The following is a 20241-nucleotide window of genomic DNA, read 5'->3' as shown; positions in this document are numbered from 1 at the left end:
CACAACATTGTAAACTGACTATACTTCAATTAAAAAAAAAGAACATGGAAGAAAGGAAATGGTGCAACTTCTAAAGTTGGGCTTACCATATCTGCAGCTTCCAATTTCTCTATCTGGGCTATTCCTTTTGGAAACCAACTAGTGTGCTATGATTAGTCCAAATTATGGAGATGACATAGGGAGGAAAATTGAGGCACTTTCGTCAACAGTCCCAGCTGACTTCCCAGATGCCAGTCAGTACAAACTGCCAGCCATGTGAATGAGTCATTCTGGATATTCTAGACCGGTGGAGCCAGAGATAACTGCAGCTCCAGTCAACACTGTGTGGGACAGAAGCACCTCTCAGCTTAGCCCAGTCAACAGCTTCTCGCCTATTCTAGCTTCTTGTGATCATGTCTCTGATGCATGCAATGACAAAGGTGACAATTCTGCTGCCTTCCAAATCTTTGCCATGGTTACCAGTGCCTGCCAACGTCTATGCTAACATTGCTGGTACTCGATGTTGAGAGTGCAGACATCTACAATGGGGTGCAGTCTTGGGTCACCACAGAAGTTGTTGCATGAATACTGCTGATCTCTTGTGCTTCAGGGTCCCACAGAGATCACTGTGAAACAGCCCTTCAGATTTGATTACATTTTTATTGCATTCCTTTCACTCTAGGACTCAGGCATGAATCCGTGGGGGCTGGGTCACTACATAATGTGAGGGACAGACAGAGAGAAATGATGCCATATTTATAATCATTTCTCCTCCTTTACACTGGCCCCTTGTCCTTCAGCTACACTTCTGTGCCAGGACATTCTCTTCCCTTGGATTAAAATCTTCCCCAAAAGGTACCAAAATCCTTCATTGTTTACACATCTGTTTACGATACTAAGCTACGAACCTCACCAGATCTTCAGACGTGGCCAGTGAAGACTGAAACCAAGAGGTTCAACGTGCCCAGATTCTAGTGGAACAGACGTTGGCAGACACGTCATTCATTTGTTTATTTTAAGTGCAGAATACCTCTTCTCTTCCCACTTGCATTTGCTAACACCTATCTTCTCCTTGGGGAAACTGCCCTTCCCCCCTTCCAATTAGTTGTGGTTGGATGGTCAATTACAGTACATTACCCCACCCTAGCCCACAGGGATGAGAACACGAACCTGTTCCAGTCAATCATGGAACCACATCTCTCTAAGAAAGAGGATTGTTTTAAAGGATAAGTATAGGCCCCAAGGTAGGGCGGAAAGAGTTCTTCTCCGAGACTTCTTTTTTCAGGAACAAGACTCCTTTCTCGAGGCACAAAATAAGAAGGTTGTAATCCTGGGCTTCTATATGGATAATACTTTGAAAAAAAATGAAGTCTAGAAGAATTATACAGATGAGAAATGAATGGTGTAAAACAGAGTGAGTTATGGTTGTGCTGAATTGGAAGTTTTTCTCCCTGAGATACCTGAAGTTACCTGCTCCCTACAGAAATCCATCAATTCTGTAATGGGTCCCATTCTTTTTCCACTAATTCCCATTTTTCACACTGATAGTTTGAGTTGAATTTCTATCAGTTACAGTAAAAAAAAAAAAATTCTGACTATTACAAGAAAAGCATACCAAAATGATAAGAATATTTTTCTTGTTTTTAATTATCTGACTTTTATTCATAATAGGAAAGTGACTTATAGTGAAAAGAGCTGAAGTTGCAGTATATTGAAAGAGCTATTTAATAAGAAACCAATGTGCTATGGGATATAATTTGTGGTTACTATGAGCTAAGGAGGTTAATAAATTGTTCAAGAAAAGAAAATTAAATTTTCAGAGTTTTTGTAACGGAAAAAATTTATGGAAAATATATGCTTTGTTGGAGTAAAATGATAATTGTAAAAGTTACTCAGCTTTACCGTTTTCTTTTGCAACTGCTATGTGAAATTTTTGTGTAAAAAAATGAATATATCTATAATCTTGCCATCCAGAAAAGATGGTACAAACTGAAGTAATGAAACTCTTTGAGAGTTCTTTACTATTGAATAACTCTATGCTCTGGATGTAATGAAGTTTTCTATTGGTTTTTAGAGTGAAACATATACCAGGTTTAACTCTAACATACTGAATCATTCTTCTATTTAACAACTGATTAATATTAATATTAATAATTAATATTAACCTCAGCAAACTATAAAATTTCTTGTAAACAAGGCTGCAGCAAGGACCACTTATGAAATGTGTAAAGATATCTAAAGAAGACAAGTTAACTAAATTCAACATCAAAGATTTAGTCTGTCAAACAAGAAAGTAGAAATTTGACAACTCAATTTATACAATAAATTGCCTTTTTACATCGTATTGACAAGTGTGAACACTTTGATTTTCCAGTACTATGAAGAAAAGGAGGCACATGGAAGAAATATCCTGAAAGAGGAAGTTGGTTGACTATAAAGTTAACATCTCTCCTCAGTTAAAACAATTGAATCCCATCTCAAGTTGCGACTGGTGAAAGACGGGGTTTAAGCCACTGCACTCTGAGCCTAACAACACGCTACATGTGCTCCACTACCGACTGAAATGTGAAGTGAAAACGCTCATCATTAGCTTGCCAGGAGATTCTACTGAGAGAAATAGATGATAAACAACTGCTTTTTTGGTTCGACTGAATTTGATTTCAAGTATAGGGTTAATGACGTCAATGTTTTACTTTTTTTTCTGTGTAAACTTGTGCTCCATTTTATTTGAGGCTTTTTCCTTTCTATAATAGCACTGGAACTCAATAGAAGAATTTTGCCTTTTTCCATTTGTTATCGCCATAATCAAGAAACCAACATTTATTGAATAATTATGTGCCAGACACTATGATGTACATTTATAGACATAATCCCATACAATCCTCCCCCAGATTCTATATGGTGTGTATTTTACTCACCTTTTACAGAGAAGAAAACTAATGATAAAATGGGCTTGTGACTTGTCTAAGATCATTCAACTAGTAAGTAGCCAAACTAGAATTAAACTCAGGTTTCCCTAGCTGTAGGGTATTTCGCCTCCCATTGTACCATGCTGGTGGCTTTGTTTCACAGACATAAAGATTAGAAAGTTAAAGGCAATTGGAAAAAGGGTTATTAACTTGGAATCCTCACTTTCTCTGCAACCTAAGAGTGTTTATGGGCAAAAATGACACTGTTTCAGCTTAATAACAGCTTTTATTGCTTCTCCTTAGAGATGATATCTATAAAATTCCTAGTACAGTGCTTGTTACATTGTCAGGGCTAAGTAGTTCTCTTCTAGTGCTCCCTACTTTAGCATTTTACGATGGATAAAATCTACTACTTGATATTACTGTATTTGCATTCTGTGTAGTAATACTACAGAAGACTCCTGTTGTCTTGTCTGCCCAATGTCCAAGCTTCCTCTGGGAACTGTTTTGCACATTCACCCACTGTGGTAGATTAAGTGATTTAGCTCATCCTTCCTGCATCCCACGCTGACTCCAGTGTGGGCAGGAAATATTTCCCTGCCCTTGACTTAGTGTTTAGCCACGTGACTAGATTGATCAGCAGCATGTGGGTGGGAGTGGCAGCGTTAGGATGGTTCCCAGTCTAACCTTCAGAAACCTCCCATGTGCTGGGACTAACTGACCTGCTCTAAGAGGCAGATGAACAACATGCAGCATACAGCCACCCTTATCACTGCACCCTGAAGCAGAGCTGCCTCAGCCAATCTGCAGATCAGTAGAAATAAATGAAAGTTGTTTTCAACCACTAGTTTGGGGTGCTCTGTTTTACAGCATTAAAGTAGTAATAGCTAATTCATTACCTCCCACCCCACCCCACTCTCAATCATAGGGTTCCCACAGGACTTACCAAGTTCATCTTACAAAATCTGACCCCTTGTAATATCTCTGTACGAAATCCTGTCATCAGTTGTTCCAGAGGCCAACTGGGCTACTTAGAGCTCTTCTGAATGTTTTGAACTTGGAGGGAGAACATGGGGGCACTCTTCTGTGGCAGGAAGTCTAAGGTGTAAAACCTGAGAGGTATCCTCGGCCATGTTGGCCACTCTGTGGGGAAAGCAGATTTGCAGTGAGAAAGATGAGTCAGGAGGTGAAGGGCGACACCTAGAGGCCCTTTCGAGTCCCTAGTTGCAGTTATTCCAGGCTCACTGCCTCCGTATGTTCTCTAGACCAATATGTTCTCCTTTGTTTGACTAAACTATTTTGGTTGGGTTTAATCACTTACAATTGAGTGAGTATTGGCCTATACACACTTTTTCTTTTCCTTTTTTAAAAATTACGGTTAAAAAACATATTATGTAAAATTTACCATCTTAACCATTTTTAAGTATGCAGTACAGCGATGTTAACTATTTGCACATTGTGCAACAGAGCTCTAGAACTTTTCTGTCTTGCAAAACTGAATCTCTATATCCAATGACCAACAATTTCTATTTTTCACCTTCTTCCTTCCCCTGGCAATCACCACTCTACTTTCTGTTTGTTTAAGTTTAACTGCTTTACGTACCTCATATATACGGAATTGTGAGGTATTTGCCTTTTTGCGACGGGCTTATTTCACTTAGCATAATGCCCTCAAATTTCATCCATGTTGTAACATATTACAGAATTTTCTTCTTTTTAGGCCTGTGTAATATTCCATTATATGTGTACTCCACATTTTCTTTATCCGTTCATCGATCGATGGACATTTAGACTGCTTCCACCTCTTGGTTATTGTGAATAATGTTACAATGAACATGGGTGTGCAAATATATACATTTTCTCGTGGATTCAAACCCATAACTTATTTGTGCAATCTCTGCTTCTCTACTTTGGGAGGAAAAAAGTGAAAGAAATATGAAGGACAATGAAAATATTTTGAGGACATAAACACCCATCAGTGAAACACACTCCTGAGCTTTCCCAACCCAGGGCCCTTCTACCTGTCAAATCCCATCCTACCCATATTTCAGGGGCTATCTGTCCTCTGTGGAGCTTCTAAGACATTCCCAATGGAGAATCACTTTCTTTAGCTTGAACCTCCATGAGGTATTTCTGCCTCTCTGTGCCTCTTGTCACATTTTACTTCTCTCATTCTCCCCTTTTCTGTTGTAATCTTTTCTGTTGTAATCTTTGTATTTCCCAAATTACACTTTCAAATGTCTTACACATAATTGGCTCCAAAAATCTGTGGAATTGAGTGGTGCCTCATCCAAACCCCCGAGTTAAAACTAGATCCCCTCTTTTATCCAAGTAAGCCCACTTTTACTCTAATCCACTTACTTTGTGTTGGAGGTTCATATTAAAATCATTGCCCATTATGTGACTGAAATTAAACACCTAAAGCAAAATGGGCAAATGGGTTAGCTAGTTTTAATTTATTTTTTAAAGTGAAATGTAGTCAGTTTACAATGTTATTTTAATTTCTGGTGTGCAGCATAATGTTTCAGTCATACATATATTCCTTTTCATATTCTTTTTTATTATAGGATACTATAAGATATTGGATATATTTCCCTATGCTATACAGTATAACCTTGTTTATCTATTTTATATGTAGTAGTTAGTATCTGCAAATCTCAAACTCTCAATTTATCCCTTCCCACCCCATTCCCCTGGTAACCCTAAGTTTGTTCTCTACGTCTGTGAGTCTATTTCTGTTCTTTAAATAAGTTCATTTGTGTCTTTTTTTTTAAAGATTCCACATATAAGTGATATCATATGGTATTCTTTTTCTTTGAGGCTTCTTCACTTAGCATGACGATCTCCAGGTCCATCCATGTTGCTGCAAATGGCATTATTTTATTCTTTTTTTATGGTTAAGTAGTGTTCCATTGTATAAATATACCATGGCTTCTTTATCCAGTCATCTATTGATGGACATTTAGGTTGCTTTCATGTCTTGGCTATTGTGTGTAGTCCTGCTGTGAACACTGGGGTGCATGTATGTTTTCGGATTAGAGTTTTCTCCCGTTATATGCCCAAGAGTGGGACTGCTGGATCATATGGTAAATCTGTTTTTAGATTTTTGAAGAACCTCATACTGTTTTCCATAGTGGCTGCACCAAACTACATTCCCACCAACAGTGTAGAAGGGTTTCCTTTTCTCCACACCCTCTCCAGCATTTATTATTTGTAGACTTTCATGATGGCCACTCTGACTGTTGTGAGGTGATGTTTAAGGTCAAAGTATTTGTTGCCAAAAGGTCAGCCGGTTGAATTTGATCATCCTTTAAGTTAAGATCTATTTTAGCTTTAAGATTCTTTAGCTTTGTGATATATACAGTTAATTCTTTTTCCAATCATAAATAAATGAATTTCCTGGTAACCTTCTCAAAGATAGTTTGAAAATCTGCGTTTGTTTATTTTTCCTTACACTTTTACATAAGAATATTCTGGGCTAGTTCTAGGGCTTCTTCCCTTTTATATCTCTAGCTTATATCTTCTTTTTTCTTGGTAATCTCACTAATGCTTGTGGCTTTAAATTCCATCTATGTGCAGAAAACACTCAGATTTTTGTAGCCCACCTATATCTCTGCTCTGAATTTCAGGCTGATATGACAAACTGCCTATTCACCAGCTCCGTCTGGATGCATCATAGGCATTCTAAACCTAACATGTCCTAAAATAAATTCCTAATTCCGTTCCCCATTCCTCTGCAAAATATTTTCCTCTTCAAGTTTTACCCCATCTCAATTATTGGCCACTTTACGCAAACTTTCTAGTTGCTTAGGCTAGAATCCTTGAAGTCAAATCACTGTCACTCCTTTTCTTAAAGCCTCAATAGCTTCTCATCTCAATTGTTGGAAGGGCCAAAGGCCCAAGGAGCCTCACATCACTGCCCGCCACCCTTCACTGCAGTTTCTTCTCTGACGTCGTTTCCTTCTGATTTCATCTCCCGCTTTCACCTCCCCTTGCTTACTAAGCTCCTCCCACACTGGCCTCCTCACCTCTACTCAAATGCACCCAGAGTTTGTTTTCTTCCCCCTCACTGCCCACTACTGTTCTATCTGCCTGGAGCTCACTTCTTCAAATTAACTCCACGGCCCCTCGCTCAAGTCTACCAGGTCTCGAATGCTATATTCCACCAAGCCCTTCTCCCAGCACTCTGAACCCTTTCTGTCTTTTCCACTTTATTTCTGTCCAAATGCTATCACCATCTAAAATTATATTTTACTTATTTATTTTACTTACTGTCTGCCTCCTCACACTAGAATGTAAGTGCCATGAGGACTAGATTTTTCTGTTTTGTTTACCCCTTTATTCTCAGTGCTGGAATAATTACTGGAACATAGCAAACACTCAATAAATATCTCTTGAATAAATGAATGTTCTCTAGGAGACAAGCACATAAGGTCAGAACAAATATAAGCAGAACAAAATGATGAAGAATAATTTCCTTTCACTCGAATTTTACCTTTCAATGAATGTGTCTGGATGGCAAGAATGACTCCACAGTACATTTTACATTGTTAATAAAGATGCTCTTATTAAATGATTTAAAAAAATACATATGGATAGAATGGCAGACAAAATATAAAAAAACTAAAGCTAAAAAAAAAGATTTTTTTGTTTTCTAAAAATTCATTTTGTTACAGAGGATACTCTAAACGAGTTTTCTTAGTGCAGAGTGTGTACTTCTGGTATAAATGAGTAATTTTAAATGGTATGCAAATAAGTATTTTCATTTAATACTTTTATTAATTTTAATTAATGTTTTTTTTATTAATTAATTAATAATTAAATTAATTAATTTTAATTAATAAAAGTGCTCATTTTAATGTGTGTTAGGAAATATAAAACTAGCATACCACAACTGGGATTTTCTGGATGTGACATTTTAGGGTGAGGCTAAAGCAGAAAGAGCTGTGGTAATCTGTACTCCACAGGAACCGCAGGCGCGGGACTCAGGCCTGCCCATGGTCATAGTGAACCTCACGACCCAGTCTTCTCCTGGATCTGTTCACAGAATGCAGAACTTCACTAGCATATTTTCTTACATACTGAATTTTCAAGCTCATTCCTGCATTCTTTTCAGCACTAAATTGAAATGTCACTTTGGGAAGCTGATGACTGTTGAGTACCGGAGTATTAAAACGGTTGCCCTGGAAGCATAATCTAGTCGCTGTTTGGCTGCACCAGCAAAAAACCCCTGACAGAACACTTGAAATTGAAGAGGAGTATTTAAATGATGCTTTTCAAATTGTCAGTCGTATCATCCAAAGTCCTCTTAAGTCTCAGATTTTTGCTTTTCGAAGAGATGAACAGAGGCAATGAAAATCACTGAAGATCATTAGCTTCTTGCACCCAGGTCCTCACCCTTTCATTTGAGTTGATAGAATTCTAAATCTTTCTCTAGGAAACCTTCAAACTTCAAAACTGTTTTCATGAATAGATTTGAAATTAGAATATCTTATTGGTATCTCTGGTAATTTAAACAGCCTAAAATCACCGTTATAGTGTGAGCATCCATTATAATTATTCGTGAAAGCCAAGTGAATGAGGAGCCCGCAAAACAGAGTGATGAATGTGTGCCTTGATCATGCTATGTTCTATTGTTCTTTATCTGAAAAATTCTCTAAAAATATTTTGAACATTGTGAAAGATTTCATAAATATTTCTTCCCACTAATGGGCAGTAGCAAATGGATAAAGAAAACTTTTTTTTTTAATTTTTAAAAGTTATTTTCAATTTTTTTTAGAGGGCAGGTAATTAGGTTTACTTATTTAGTTTTAGTGGAGGTACTAGGAACTGAACCCAGGACCTTGTGTATGCTAAGCATGTGCTCTACCACTTGAGCTATACCCTCCCCTGACCTGAAATGAATTAAAGGCTTAAATGGGACCTGAAACCATAAAACTCTTGGAAGAAAACATAGGGGGAAATCTCCTTGACAACACTGGCCTTGGCAATGATTTTTTTGGATATGACACCAAAAGCACCAGACAACAAAAGCAAAAATAAGCAAGTGGGACTAAATCAAACTGAAAAGCTTCTGTACAACAATAACAAAAAAAAAAATCAACAAAATGGAAAGGTAATCTGTGTAATGAGTAAAAATAATTGTAAACTATATGTCTGATAAGGGGTTAATATCTAAAATATATAAGGAACTCATACAACTCAATAGTAGAAAACAATCTGATTAAAAAATGGACAGAGGAACTGCATAGACATTTTTCCAGAAAAGATACACAAATGGCCAATAGGTAAATGAGAAGATGCTCCACATAACTAACCATCAGGGAAATGCACATCAAAACCACAGTGAGATGTCACCTCACATTTGTTAGAATGACTTTTATCAAAAAAAAAAAAAAGATAGCAAATGTTGAGGAGGATGTGGAGAAAAGGGGACACATATACTGTTGGTGGGAATGTAAAATGGTACAGCTATTATGGAAAACAGTGTGGAGTTTCCTTAAAAATTTTTTTAATTGAACTACCAAATAATCCAGCAATCCCACTCCTGGATATATATCTGAAGGACCTGAAATCAGTATCTTGAAGAGATATCTGCACACCTATGTTCATTAACTTTATACACAATATATGCAATTACCAAGATATGGAAACAACTGAAGTGTCTGACAAGATAATTGGATAAAGAAGATGTGATACATATTTATAATGGAATATTATTCAGCCATGAGAAAGAAAGAAATCCTCTCATTTGCAACAACATGGATGAATCTGGAGCACATTACACTAAATGAAATAAACCAGACAGAGAAAGACAAAATACTATTTGATATCACTTATAGGAGAAATTAAAAAAAAACAAACAAAAAGAGTCAAACATAGAAACAGAGAGTAGAATGGTAGTTCCCAGGGGCTGTGAGCCAGGGGAAATGAGAAAATGCTGGTCCAAGAGCACAAACTTTTATTTACAAGATGAATAAGATCTAAGGATCTAATGTGCAGCATGCTGAATATAGTTACTAGTACTATACGTATACTTGAAATTTACTAAGAGAGCAGGTCTGGAGTGTTCTCCCACACACACACACGAGATTAACTATGTGAGGTGATGAATGTGTTGATTAAATTGATTGTGGTAATCATTTCACATATATATTCATATACCAAATCATCACATGTACACCTTAAACATATATAATTTTATTTGTCAATTATACCTTAATTTTTGAAATGTTTATTATTATTGCATATCTGATATGGCCTTTTTTTCTTTGAGTCACTGAAGACTCAAAGTCTCTTTGGAAGAAGATGATAGAATAATGATGGAGAGTTTAATGGGATAAAAACTCTCCCCCTCCACTTACAGTTGAATATGTATAAATGAAACGTATACATCAGTAGACATAGCAGTCATTTCCTCCAGCTGCCTCATATTTTAGAATCAACTAGGAGGGAACCTCCCTTTATATTCTTTCCTTTAAAGATTTCCTGTCCTTAATGTGTTCAGTATTTTTAAAATGTTTTTAAATAATCATATATAATATAATCATCCTGAAAAGTAGGAAATTACAGAAAAGCAAAAAGAAGAAAAAATAACCGTAATTCCATAATCCAAAGAAACCACTGTTGATATTTTGGTGTATTTTTTCCACGTATGTTTTTTGTTTGGCTAGTATAGGTAAGCACTAGTGCAGTGGTCCTCCAAGTACTTTCTTTAAACACTCTTAAATTAAACTTTAAAAATTATGAACCCCTTTGCATATTTTTAAATTAACATCTAAAATATTGAACATAAGTCTACAGTTTACTTCCTTTCAAACAGACAATAGAAATTATTGAACATTTTAGAAGATGAAATAAGTGAGACTATTTGTAATAGGAACAAATATGCCATGATATAATTTGATAATATAACCTTTACTTTCAATCAAGTACAGCAAATTTGAAAATCAAGTAAAATTTTATACACCAACTTTATACAATATATCTAGAAAAAAATGTGACAGTCTATCAAAAATCTCACTTACATTTAAGAGTATAACCAGTAAGTTCCCCCCACTGCTTCTGATGCCCAGCATTCAGACTATTCCAAAATGGACCCAAATATTCCCAAATTGGCTAAAATTTAGAGTATGTCAACCTGGGCTGAAATACAAGTATTTTAGTAAGCTTCACTTTTCTAAAAAATGTATACAGTGCTGGAAAAGATTAGAAGCCCTATGAGTTTAAAGTGCCTTAATTAGTTATCCAAAAAGTCCTCTCTGAAACAAGTATTTCCATTTCTCTCTTTGTTTGGGAAGCTGGAGCTAATTATACCGAGGGCAGTGCACAAAACTGAGATTTGGGATAGTGGGATACCATTCTTTATGCAGTGAAAAAATGACTACTGTGAACCCAGGCTCATTCTCAGAGAAATCAAATTTAGGAAAGGGCATATTAGGAACTCAAGAATCTGAAAATTGATCTTAAAAGTACACATGAAGTCTCCAGGAGCTAGAGTTGTACACTGAAAGTTTTGAATTCACCTCCACTATTTAGCATTCTTAAGTCTCTAACAAGCTCATAGGAAATAAGGTGAAGTTGACCTTTAATGCACACCTCATAGGAAATGGTGATGATTCAGCCAGTAGCATCCGTTCCTCCAAATGAGCTGAATAAGCCATAAGGTGTTCAATGCTGAGAAATATCGAGCAGCTGCATGAAGGTATCATCCTTTGGATGAGTCAAAAGATTTATGGTCTTTACTTCTCCTCAAAGCATCTGCATAACTCTTTATGAATAATGTCATTATTAATTCAGTAGTTCAGAAAAGTAGCAAAGTGACACCTCATTTATCTGGCATATTTGAAGTATGAGGTTTTCCAGGTATCTTTAAGATAATTAAAACATATCACTTTGAGGCCATGAAGTTAGAAAAGTAAGTTCAATATTTTGGATAAAAAGTTTTCTGAAATGAATAATATTTTCTGTTACCTTCTTAATAAAGACTATAGAACCAAAGTTGTACTTTTCATAATTACTCAGAGTTCTGAGTGTTGAAAAGTAGGGCAGGCCCAACGGTGAGCTGGACACGACTGGTGAAGCCAAGTGGATATGGTGTGGTTCACACCTGACTGGAGATAACGGGGTAGCAGTAGCGGCAGCTGAAAGAGGGATGCTGATACCATAAAAAGGCAAAAGATTTATATGATCTGAAGAGAAACCAGAGTATCTGGTACCACAAAATCTAGTTCAGAGTCACAAGCGTGAGATCAAACTGGAGGGAACAGGTGAGTCATTTACCCAGATCAGGTAAACTTTGCCCTATAGGAGTTGGCACTCAGGGCTAAAGCCTGATAAAGTGTGGAACTGGGACTCTCACATATTTCTCTCTGCTCCCCTGTGTTCATTTCTTTCCATTAGCATTTTATTATTTTTCATTGTGATTTTTAAATGCAACTTTCTTTCCCAATTCAGGGTCCTCAAAAGCCATTCACATCCTCTTCTGTAGTCACAAGCAGGTCTATGCTGGCACACAGTAGGCACTTAAGGAATATGCAGCCCCTTTGTTAGGCCTGTAACAACTGGAAGGCAGGGCAGCAATTATCCAACTAAGTCTTCACTTCAATGGCACCTACAATCTACATTATATTGAAGAGCGCACAAGAGTTCTTTACTCCAGGATCAAGCTCCTTGATGCAGTAGATACAGAAATAATCTTAAATAGGTCCAAGGGGTGGCTCACTGCCCAAGTCCATTCGCAGTCACAGTGGGCTGTTCTTCTCTTGTCCTCAGTTTCAGGGGGCTCACACATGCGGTTGCCTCTCTTTTGGTTGTTTAAAGAAGGAACTGGGAGGACGAAACCACTTTCCTAGCCAAACATCTATTAAATACTTAGAGTTTCATTCTACCATGAATTGGGGAATCGTTTCAAAACATTTTAAAGGCCCTCTTTCGTTATCTTGGGTCGATTTGTGACTGCCCAAGGAGGAAGGGGATGTGTGTCCTGTCCTGGGCAGGGAATGGGGAGGGATGCAGCCACACTCTGGTCCTTGTGGTACAGTAGGCCTTCTCAAATGCGGCTGATTCGAAATGAAGCTGTTGCCATCTTCTTGCCTTCAAAAGACAAGTCATCCAACCACCCCTCAGGCTCCCCGCCCTCCCATAATATTGATTTCCCTATTCCATACAGAATTGCTAGATTACTTTGGCACAAAATTTTAAGCCTCTCAAATCAGGTCACCCTAATGGGATTTCCATATTCTGTGGTACCTTCAAAGGGATGGCTTAGGAGCTTCACACATGATAATATTCAGACACTCTCCCCTACTAAAGCCACTTCAAAGAAATGCAGTAATCTAAGTATAAACAGTGTACCTCTTATGCAAGCACGAGTTCAAGGCAGTTCCCTAGTCTTCCTCTCTAACCAGATTATCTGCCCTAAACCAGGCTCATTTAACAGTGCTGGGGCTGCCGTCAATTCCCTATACCGAGGTGGTAGGTTTTCCACCTCTATTCAGAATCAGGGAGTCACTAAGTTGCCATTTCAGGGATCAACAGGCCACTCCTTGTTCTGCTCATTCCCACCCATATGTAGCATCTGAGTCCTGAAGACAGATCCCTGTAGGCCTGCTCTCCAATGAGTCGACCAGTGTTGCTAGGCAACAGTTTAAAATTCCAGGTCTTGGTCCAGCTATACTTCTTAAACTGGGGGATCCTAATCAATCCACTTCAAGTAGTTCCTTATAGTAGTCAGTCAGTTTATTGCAATATCTGTTGCCTCTGGGTAGGGAAACTGGAGATACTTTCAATCCACAATAGGCAGGTAAATTTATAGAAAAGCACAATTGCATAAGGACTACAGTTCTAGCTGTTTCCTTCTTGATCTGGGAGTCTGGGGCGCCCGGAGGCGCCGCAGCCTCCCTGGAAAGTGCCTGGGACCCCAATCTTCCACGCCCAGGGCGCCAGCATGCCTGCCGAGCCCGAGTCCGATTTCTGCATTGCTCAGGTGCCTCCACTCCTGAATACCAGGAGCGCGGCTTCTGCGGGTTTTTTCTTTTATCACCCCGGCCCCGGTATTTCGCCTAAAGTGTATTTAAAAAAAAAAAGAGTTGGGAAAAAAATCTAAATGTTGCATTATAATGTACTTACCCTGATGATGTGTTAACTTAAAATATACTCGCTAATTTAATATATGTTTTCAAGCTCATGCATTTACACTCAGTCACCCTTTTATACCTCTCAGCCAACAACTATTCCATACTTTAAACAAATGCTAGAGAAAAATTTGAAATTGTGTGACTTTTAGGAAATAAACAAGGTTTATTATTTGCAGGCTTATAAGAGGGTGCCAATATATCTTCCAAACTGGAATAATTTTGAGAATAAAATGCAATGTTACATATAATTACTCTGGAACAAGTTTAAATCTGACTGTCCTGGGCACCCAGATGGCAACTCTGCCTATGGGGTGAAAGCGAAGACAATGAGTCTTGATGCTTTCTGATTAGCAAATGAAGTCAAACTACCTACAGATGAGATTTTATACAGTTGATCCGCATCCTTGCATCCTTCTGCTTCTGTATTTGTGAATTTATCTACTAACTAAAGTTTGTTTGTAACAACAGAATCAATTCTTGCAGCACCTTGTTGGTCATTTGCAAAGATTTACAGAATGGTGAAGGACTTGAGTCACCCCATGTGCAAGTTCCCTGCTAAGGAACTTGTTTCAGCCCTCATACTGTAAACAAGTGTCCTTTCTGAAGTCTATTTAGTGTTATATTTTTCACATGTACCTTTTGCTGAATATGCGGTTTAAAATGCCCCCCAAGTATAGTCCTGAAGTACTGTCTAGTGTTCCTAAGTACAAGAAGTCTGCAATGCACCTTATAAAGAACATCTGTGTTACAAACTACTATATAGAAAATAAACAACAATGAACTACTGTATAGCACAGGGAACTATATTCAATAGTTTATAATAACCTATAATGAAAAAGAATATACATATGTATGTATAAGTGAATCACTATGCTGTACACTGGAAACTAACATGACATTGTAAATCAACTACATTTCAATTAAAAAAAAAGGCCCCCCCCCAAAAAAAAACCACCCAAAGAACATCCATGTTAGTTAAGCTTTGTTCAGGCATGAATTATAGTGCAGTGCTGTTAGGGTTCTATGTTAATGGGCCAACAGTATAGATTAAATAAGGTGTCTTTAAGCAGAAACACACATCATACATAAAACAAGATTATGTATTGATCCATTGATAAAAATGTAAGCAGAGGCTCACAGGACAAAAAAAAAATAATCATTAAAACAATGAATGAATTGGACTTAATCAAAATTTCAAAATTCTCTCAAAAGATGTTAAGAAAATGAAAAGATAAGCCACAGACTAGGACAAAATATTTGCAAAACAGGTATCTGATAAAATACTGGTTTCCAAGCCTTATAAAGAACTCTCAAAACTCAGTAACAAGAAAAACAATAAACCATTAAGAATGGAAGAAAGATTTGAACATACTATTCACCAAAGAGATGCACATGGCAAGAATGTTTGAAAAGATGGTTAAGAACTACCACCAGCCCCCATTAAAATAAATAAATGGATCCTGATTTGCACTGAGCTGTCCATCAATCTCATCTCCACTGTCCAAATTCCTGAGAGATGTCTTCTTTATTTTCTAGCCTAACTCACTGCAGTCTCCCTTCTTACCTTCATTTCTTTTCTGAAACTGTTCTCAGGGAAGACTGACTTTTGTCAAACCCAACACTTCCTTTTAGTTCCTATCATGTTCAATCTCTGACCGTTTGACACTGGTCACACACTCCTTGTATATCTTCTTGCCTTTTGGTCAAGATTTGCTGGTTCTGGCACCAACTCCCTTCCCTTATCTCTCTGGATGTTCTCTCTGAGTTCTCTTATTCTAATCTTACTTTTAATACTATTGACATGCTGAAATATTCTAAATTTAGATCTCCAGATCAAACTTCTCTTGCAAGTTTAGCAATGTCTACCACAGCCTACCAGACAGTTCTCTCTGAACATGCTGTAAGCCCCTCCAAGTCACCATGACCAGAACCAAACTCCTCACTCCCCACCCTCACTCCTTTTGTGTGCTCAGTTAATGCTGTTATCTACTGGGTCAGCAAAAATAGCCACCAGAGTCCATCTTCACGCTCCTGGACTCTCAACCCCCATGCACAGGTTGTTCACTGCACAAGTCCTGTCCAGTCGGCCTCCACAGAACTCTCAGTTGTGTCTCCTCCTCTCAGTTCTCACTGCCTTTGCTTTGCTTTAGACCTTCATCAGTTTTGCTTTTTCCATAGCCTCCTAACTGGACTCTTCATCTTCATTCAATTCTCCACACAATAATTAGAATTATCTTTCTAGAATTCAATCTGATTACCTATTTCTCTGCCTAACAATCTTTGCTATCTCTGACTGACTTCCAAATAAAGTGGCACTGCTTAGCAGGAATACAGAGTCCATTACATTCTGCCACTGACCTAATTTTCCAGCTCAAATTTTTTTCCCTTCAACCTGGAGAAACAGCTTGCCAGTCCCAAAACATCTGTATCGCTTGCACCTTCTGTTCTCAGCATGTGAAATGTTTTCCCATGCCCTGTCCTTCACAGTTTAGAAAATTGTTACTAATTATTAAACCCAGTTGATAAAGACACTCTTACCTGTGTATTCCAGTGGGTCTCAGCCCTGATCTTTCATTATAATCACCTGGGGTAGCGCTTTTAAAAAATATCTGTGCCCAACTTCTATCCACAGAAATTCTGATTTCATTGTGTACAGTGAATCTGAACATAGGAATGTTTTAAATATTCCCCCAGAGTATTCTAATGTGCTAGGTACTAAAGATACTGAACATTAAAAAGACAGTATGAAGTTTCTGACTTCAAGAGATTCACTGTGGAGGAAATAAGTAAATTAACTGTCACTCACAATAGAAAGGAGTACATAGAGTGAAAAGATATTCACGTGGAACGAATAAAGGAGGCGGGAAGAAAAGGAACCCCAGGAAATGCCCCTGGTGATGCTTACTATAAACCAACCAAATAATTTGGTAATTTTTAATTTGGTCATAGAATTCTGCTAAACTATGACCAGTAGTTCAAAGCCACTGAACTGTATTTTCATCACTATAGCAATACAATAAAGGAGCTGTTCTATAATTAATCACCATTATATCTTTAATGCCCAGAACAATACCTGGCATGTATTAAATGCTCAAAATGCTTGTTAAATACATAAATGGTCAAGAATAGCATTTAAATTTTCTCTTCTTAAGAAACAGGTTTATAGTGGATATGAATGTTGGTTGCAAATTAAAACTGAGCATCTTATTTTTGGTGCCAAAGATTTTCCTAGATAAAGCATATATATATGTTCTACTTCTTGAATGAGACAAAGATAATTTTAAAGTAAGATCAGAGGAAAAAAAGTACTGACAAGGCAGTCCACTTTCAGTAATCTGGGTTTTCCCAGATAGTGACATAAGACAAAAGAGCCAGTCATTTTGAGCTGGACAGTTTTGAGTTCCTCTTCAAGAATCTGAAATGTAGGTCAGGGCTTTGCTGACATTTCCATTTGCCTCGTGGCTGAAAATCTGAAGTGATCATTGACAGGCAAGCAGTGAGGGAAGAAGACGTGGCACCGGCGACAAGGGCAGCAGCCTGGCTCAGAGGTGGAATGATGCACTTCAAACAGGTTGGAAGGTAAAGAGACAATGATCATCCAAATACTCAAACCCAGCTGTATTTCCTTTTGGAAATACATGGGCTAAGCTGTTTTCTCTTGTAAGTTCTTGTGATATTTCATATAGTGGTTACTGATAAAAGTTGAATCTGTAACATTGTCTGGCATCACATTGCTTTAAATATTATTGCATATATTCTATTTGGTGTGTAGTTAACTCCTAATCAGGAGCATTTTAGGGCATGTTTTGCCTATTATTTATAAAGTGAAGACCTACTATTGTTAACAAATTATGAAAGGATTCTTATTTTCATAAGTTATGGGGACCCCAACTTTTAAAAATGTTATCCGATATCTTGTGCTATTTAATGAGTCATGAGTTTTGCTGTTTTAAATGAAAGGCTCAGGTTTTACTAAATTAAAAATAACTGACTAACACTGATTATTGAGTAACTGAATTATTCATTAATAGGAGTAGCTAATTAACTGATTAAAGTAACTCCAATTGTAAACTAATGGCAATATTGCTTGGAATTTCTATGTGTTTCTTTTGAGCTCTCTACAGATAAAACGGCGTTCTGTAAATTTCACTAGTGATAGTACATAAAAGCCTTTGCCTCACTTCCTCTTTCTTCATTTTGAATGCTTTTTCTCTCGAAGTTCTGATATTTTTGGCTTTACCCAAGTTTTACTCATCAAAGATGGATATTTCTGGACCTTGACAGGCATGTAAACCCGGCCTGGAGAACTGAGCATCAGAAATTAGAGCAGAAAGAGATTTCTGACGAGAGACTAGATTAGGAGGAATTATACTTTATCAAGGGTCAAAATGTCTTGGTAAGGTGATTCACAGTGGTTTTGGAAGGGGATAAAATTCTATCCTTTTGCTTTTCTCCTCAACCCGTATTGTACCTCCTTACATACCAGTGACCCTTCTTTGCCTTGTTTCCTTCCCTCCTGCCTTCCTTCTTTCTTTTCTTCTAACCAAAGGTCTCCTAACCAAAGGTTCTCATCAAAAACAACTGTTAGAAAAAAGGTTATGCTTTGTTAATCATTATTTCATTAAAATATTACAATTTAAACATTTTTCATTATTTGTTTCCTAGAGGGCGACAAAGAGCTTTTTCCTGCTTTGAGACATGAATCAGGTCACAATTCAATGGGATGTGGCCATAGCACTTTACATATTCTTCAACTGGTGTCATGGAGGTAAAGTATTTTGAGTATCCATTGCTATCTTTTATTCAAATGAAATAGTGAGTGTTTATTATGTTCAAGGCATTATGCATCTCTGAAGAATCAAAAATTATTAGATTGGGAAAAATTACCACATACATGAAAATTGTGTGGAATGAAACAAAGTCCAACCTTCTTCCTAATGCAGGATTCCTTTATTAAGCATCCTTAATGGACAGACATTTAATTCATATGTCGACATATCCATGAAAGGGCTTATTATTTTGGCATGTTCTATCTTTAGACAATTTTAACTTATATGATAACTCATAAAATATTTGAATTTAATCCAGTTCCACAAACCATCTGTTGATGGTTCCTATGTGTGAAGTGCTGTGCTAAGCTTTGTGTTACTCACAACAGCTTTGTGCAGTAGTATTGTGTGCTGTTATTATTCCTATCTTATAATTTACACAAACATCTGGCACTATGACAAAGGCATAGGCAGCTTTGAGGAATCCAGGAAGGAGACCATCAGAAGTTTAAGAAGGGCAGTGTTGGCACTTGGAAGTTTCTGGTGGGGGCATAGTGTCTTGTGCAGGTGACAGGGATTCATTTACAAGGAGACAAGCAACACCAAGGCAGGGTTCTAGACCTCAAAGGAAGCTTTGCAAATCATGCAGGTTACTCAGAATAGTGACAAAAGCAAAACTGTCTTCTGTAGGTTTGGATACATTTATGTTAGAGATACAGATGTAGCCCCACCAACAGAACTAGAACAAAATACTGGACACTTCCAGAGTCAGACCAACAGCTATCCAAGAAGACTTGGAGAAATAAGACACCAGATACTTTTTCCAGCCGGAAATATGTAAACTATAAGTAGGACTTCTGTTTATACATCCAAGTGATTAATATAAAGCATAGAGAAACACAACAAGCCTGTGTGATGTGGCATTAGAGACCGACTTTCCATCTGTCTGTTAGAAATTATTTCATATAGTATTATTCAATCTGCTATGAATATTTTTAATATCATCCAGACTACATTTTCCAAGTTTTCTACTAGAATGTTGTTACTGCTTTTTCAATAGCTTTGCTGAAATAAAAATATACTGTTTAGTATTCTTCTGATCAATCTAAAAAAAAGAAGAAATTATCATATTTATGACTTATTTTAACATATTGAAAAGAGAAATTAACATTTTTATATAACTTATTCTTATATAATGCGTGTTGACTCCTACTAATTACTGGTTTTTTCCCTAGGTACTGAAAAATCACTGACTTACTAATTCATTCCTGAAGGTTGTGAAGCTCAGTGGCCCTGTGTTTCTGGGGTTCTTCTTTATCCCATTTTTGAAAACCAGGACAATATTTGTCCAAATCTGAAGTCTTCTGACATTTTTGTCATTTTCTATGCATTCTCAAACACTGCTCACAATGGTTTCATGACAGGATCCACATATTTTTTTGAGGT

General features: G+C 37.3%; 2 protein-coding genes across 4 annotated transcripts in view; one reads left to right on the top strand and one right to left on the bottom strand.

The window, feature by feature from the left end:
- Nucleotides 1-20241, bottom strand: part of C13H1orf141 (chromosome 13 C1orf141 homolog) — a 152133-nt gene that overhangs the window by 48335 nt on the left and 83557 nt on the right. The window lies entirely within an intron of this gene.
- IL23R (interleukin 23 receptor) overlaps nucleotides 12005-20241 on the top strand; it is a 56655-nt gene continuing 48418 nt past the window's right edge. For 2 of the 3 annotated variants that reach the window (XM_072974239.1, XM_006205362.4), the window contains exons 1-2: nucleotides 17507-17605; nucleotides 18692-18794. In XM_072974239.1, the coding sequence (XP_072830340.1) occupies nucleotides 18725-18794 (70 nt within the window). In that variant the 5' untranslated portion in view covers nucleotides 17507-17605; nucleotides 18692-18724. Of the gene's footprint in view, nucleotides 12158-17506; nucleotides 17606-18691; nucleotides 18795-20241 lie in introns of those variants that run through there. The other variant, XM_072974241.1, reaches the window with a different exon arrangement.

The sequence above is a fragment of the Vicugna pacos genome, chromosome 13 (assembly GCF_048564905.1).
Source record: "Vicugna pacos chromosome 13, VicPac4, whole genome shotgun sequence".
NCBI classification, from domain to species: Eukaryota; Metazoa; Chordata; class Mammalia; order Artiodactyla; family Camelidae; genus Vicugna; species Vicugna pacos.
The sequence above is the reverse complement of the archived record's forward strand: the minus strand, read 5'-3'. Positions and strand labels throughout refer to the sequence as shown.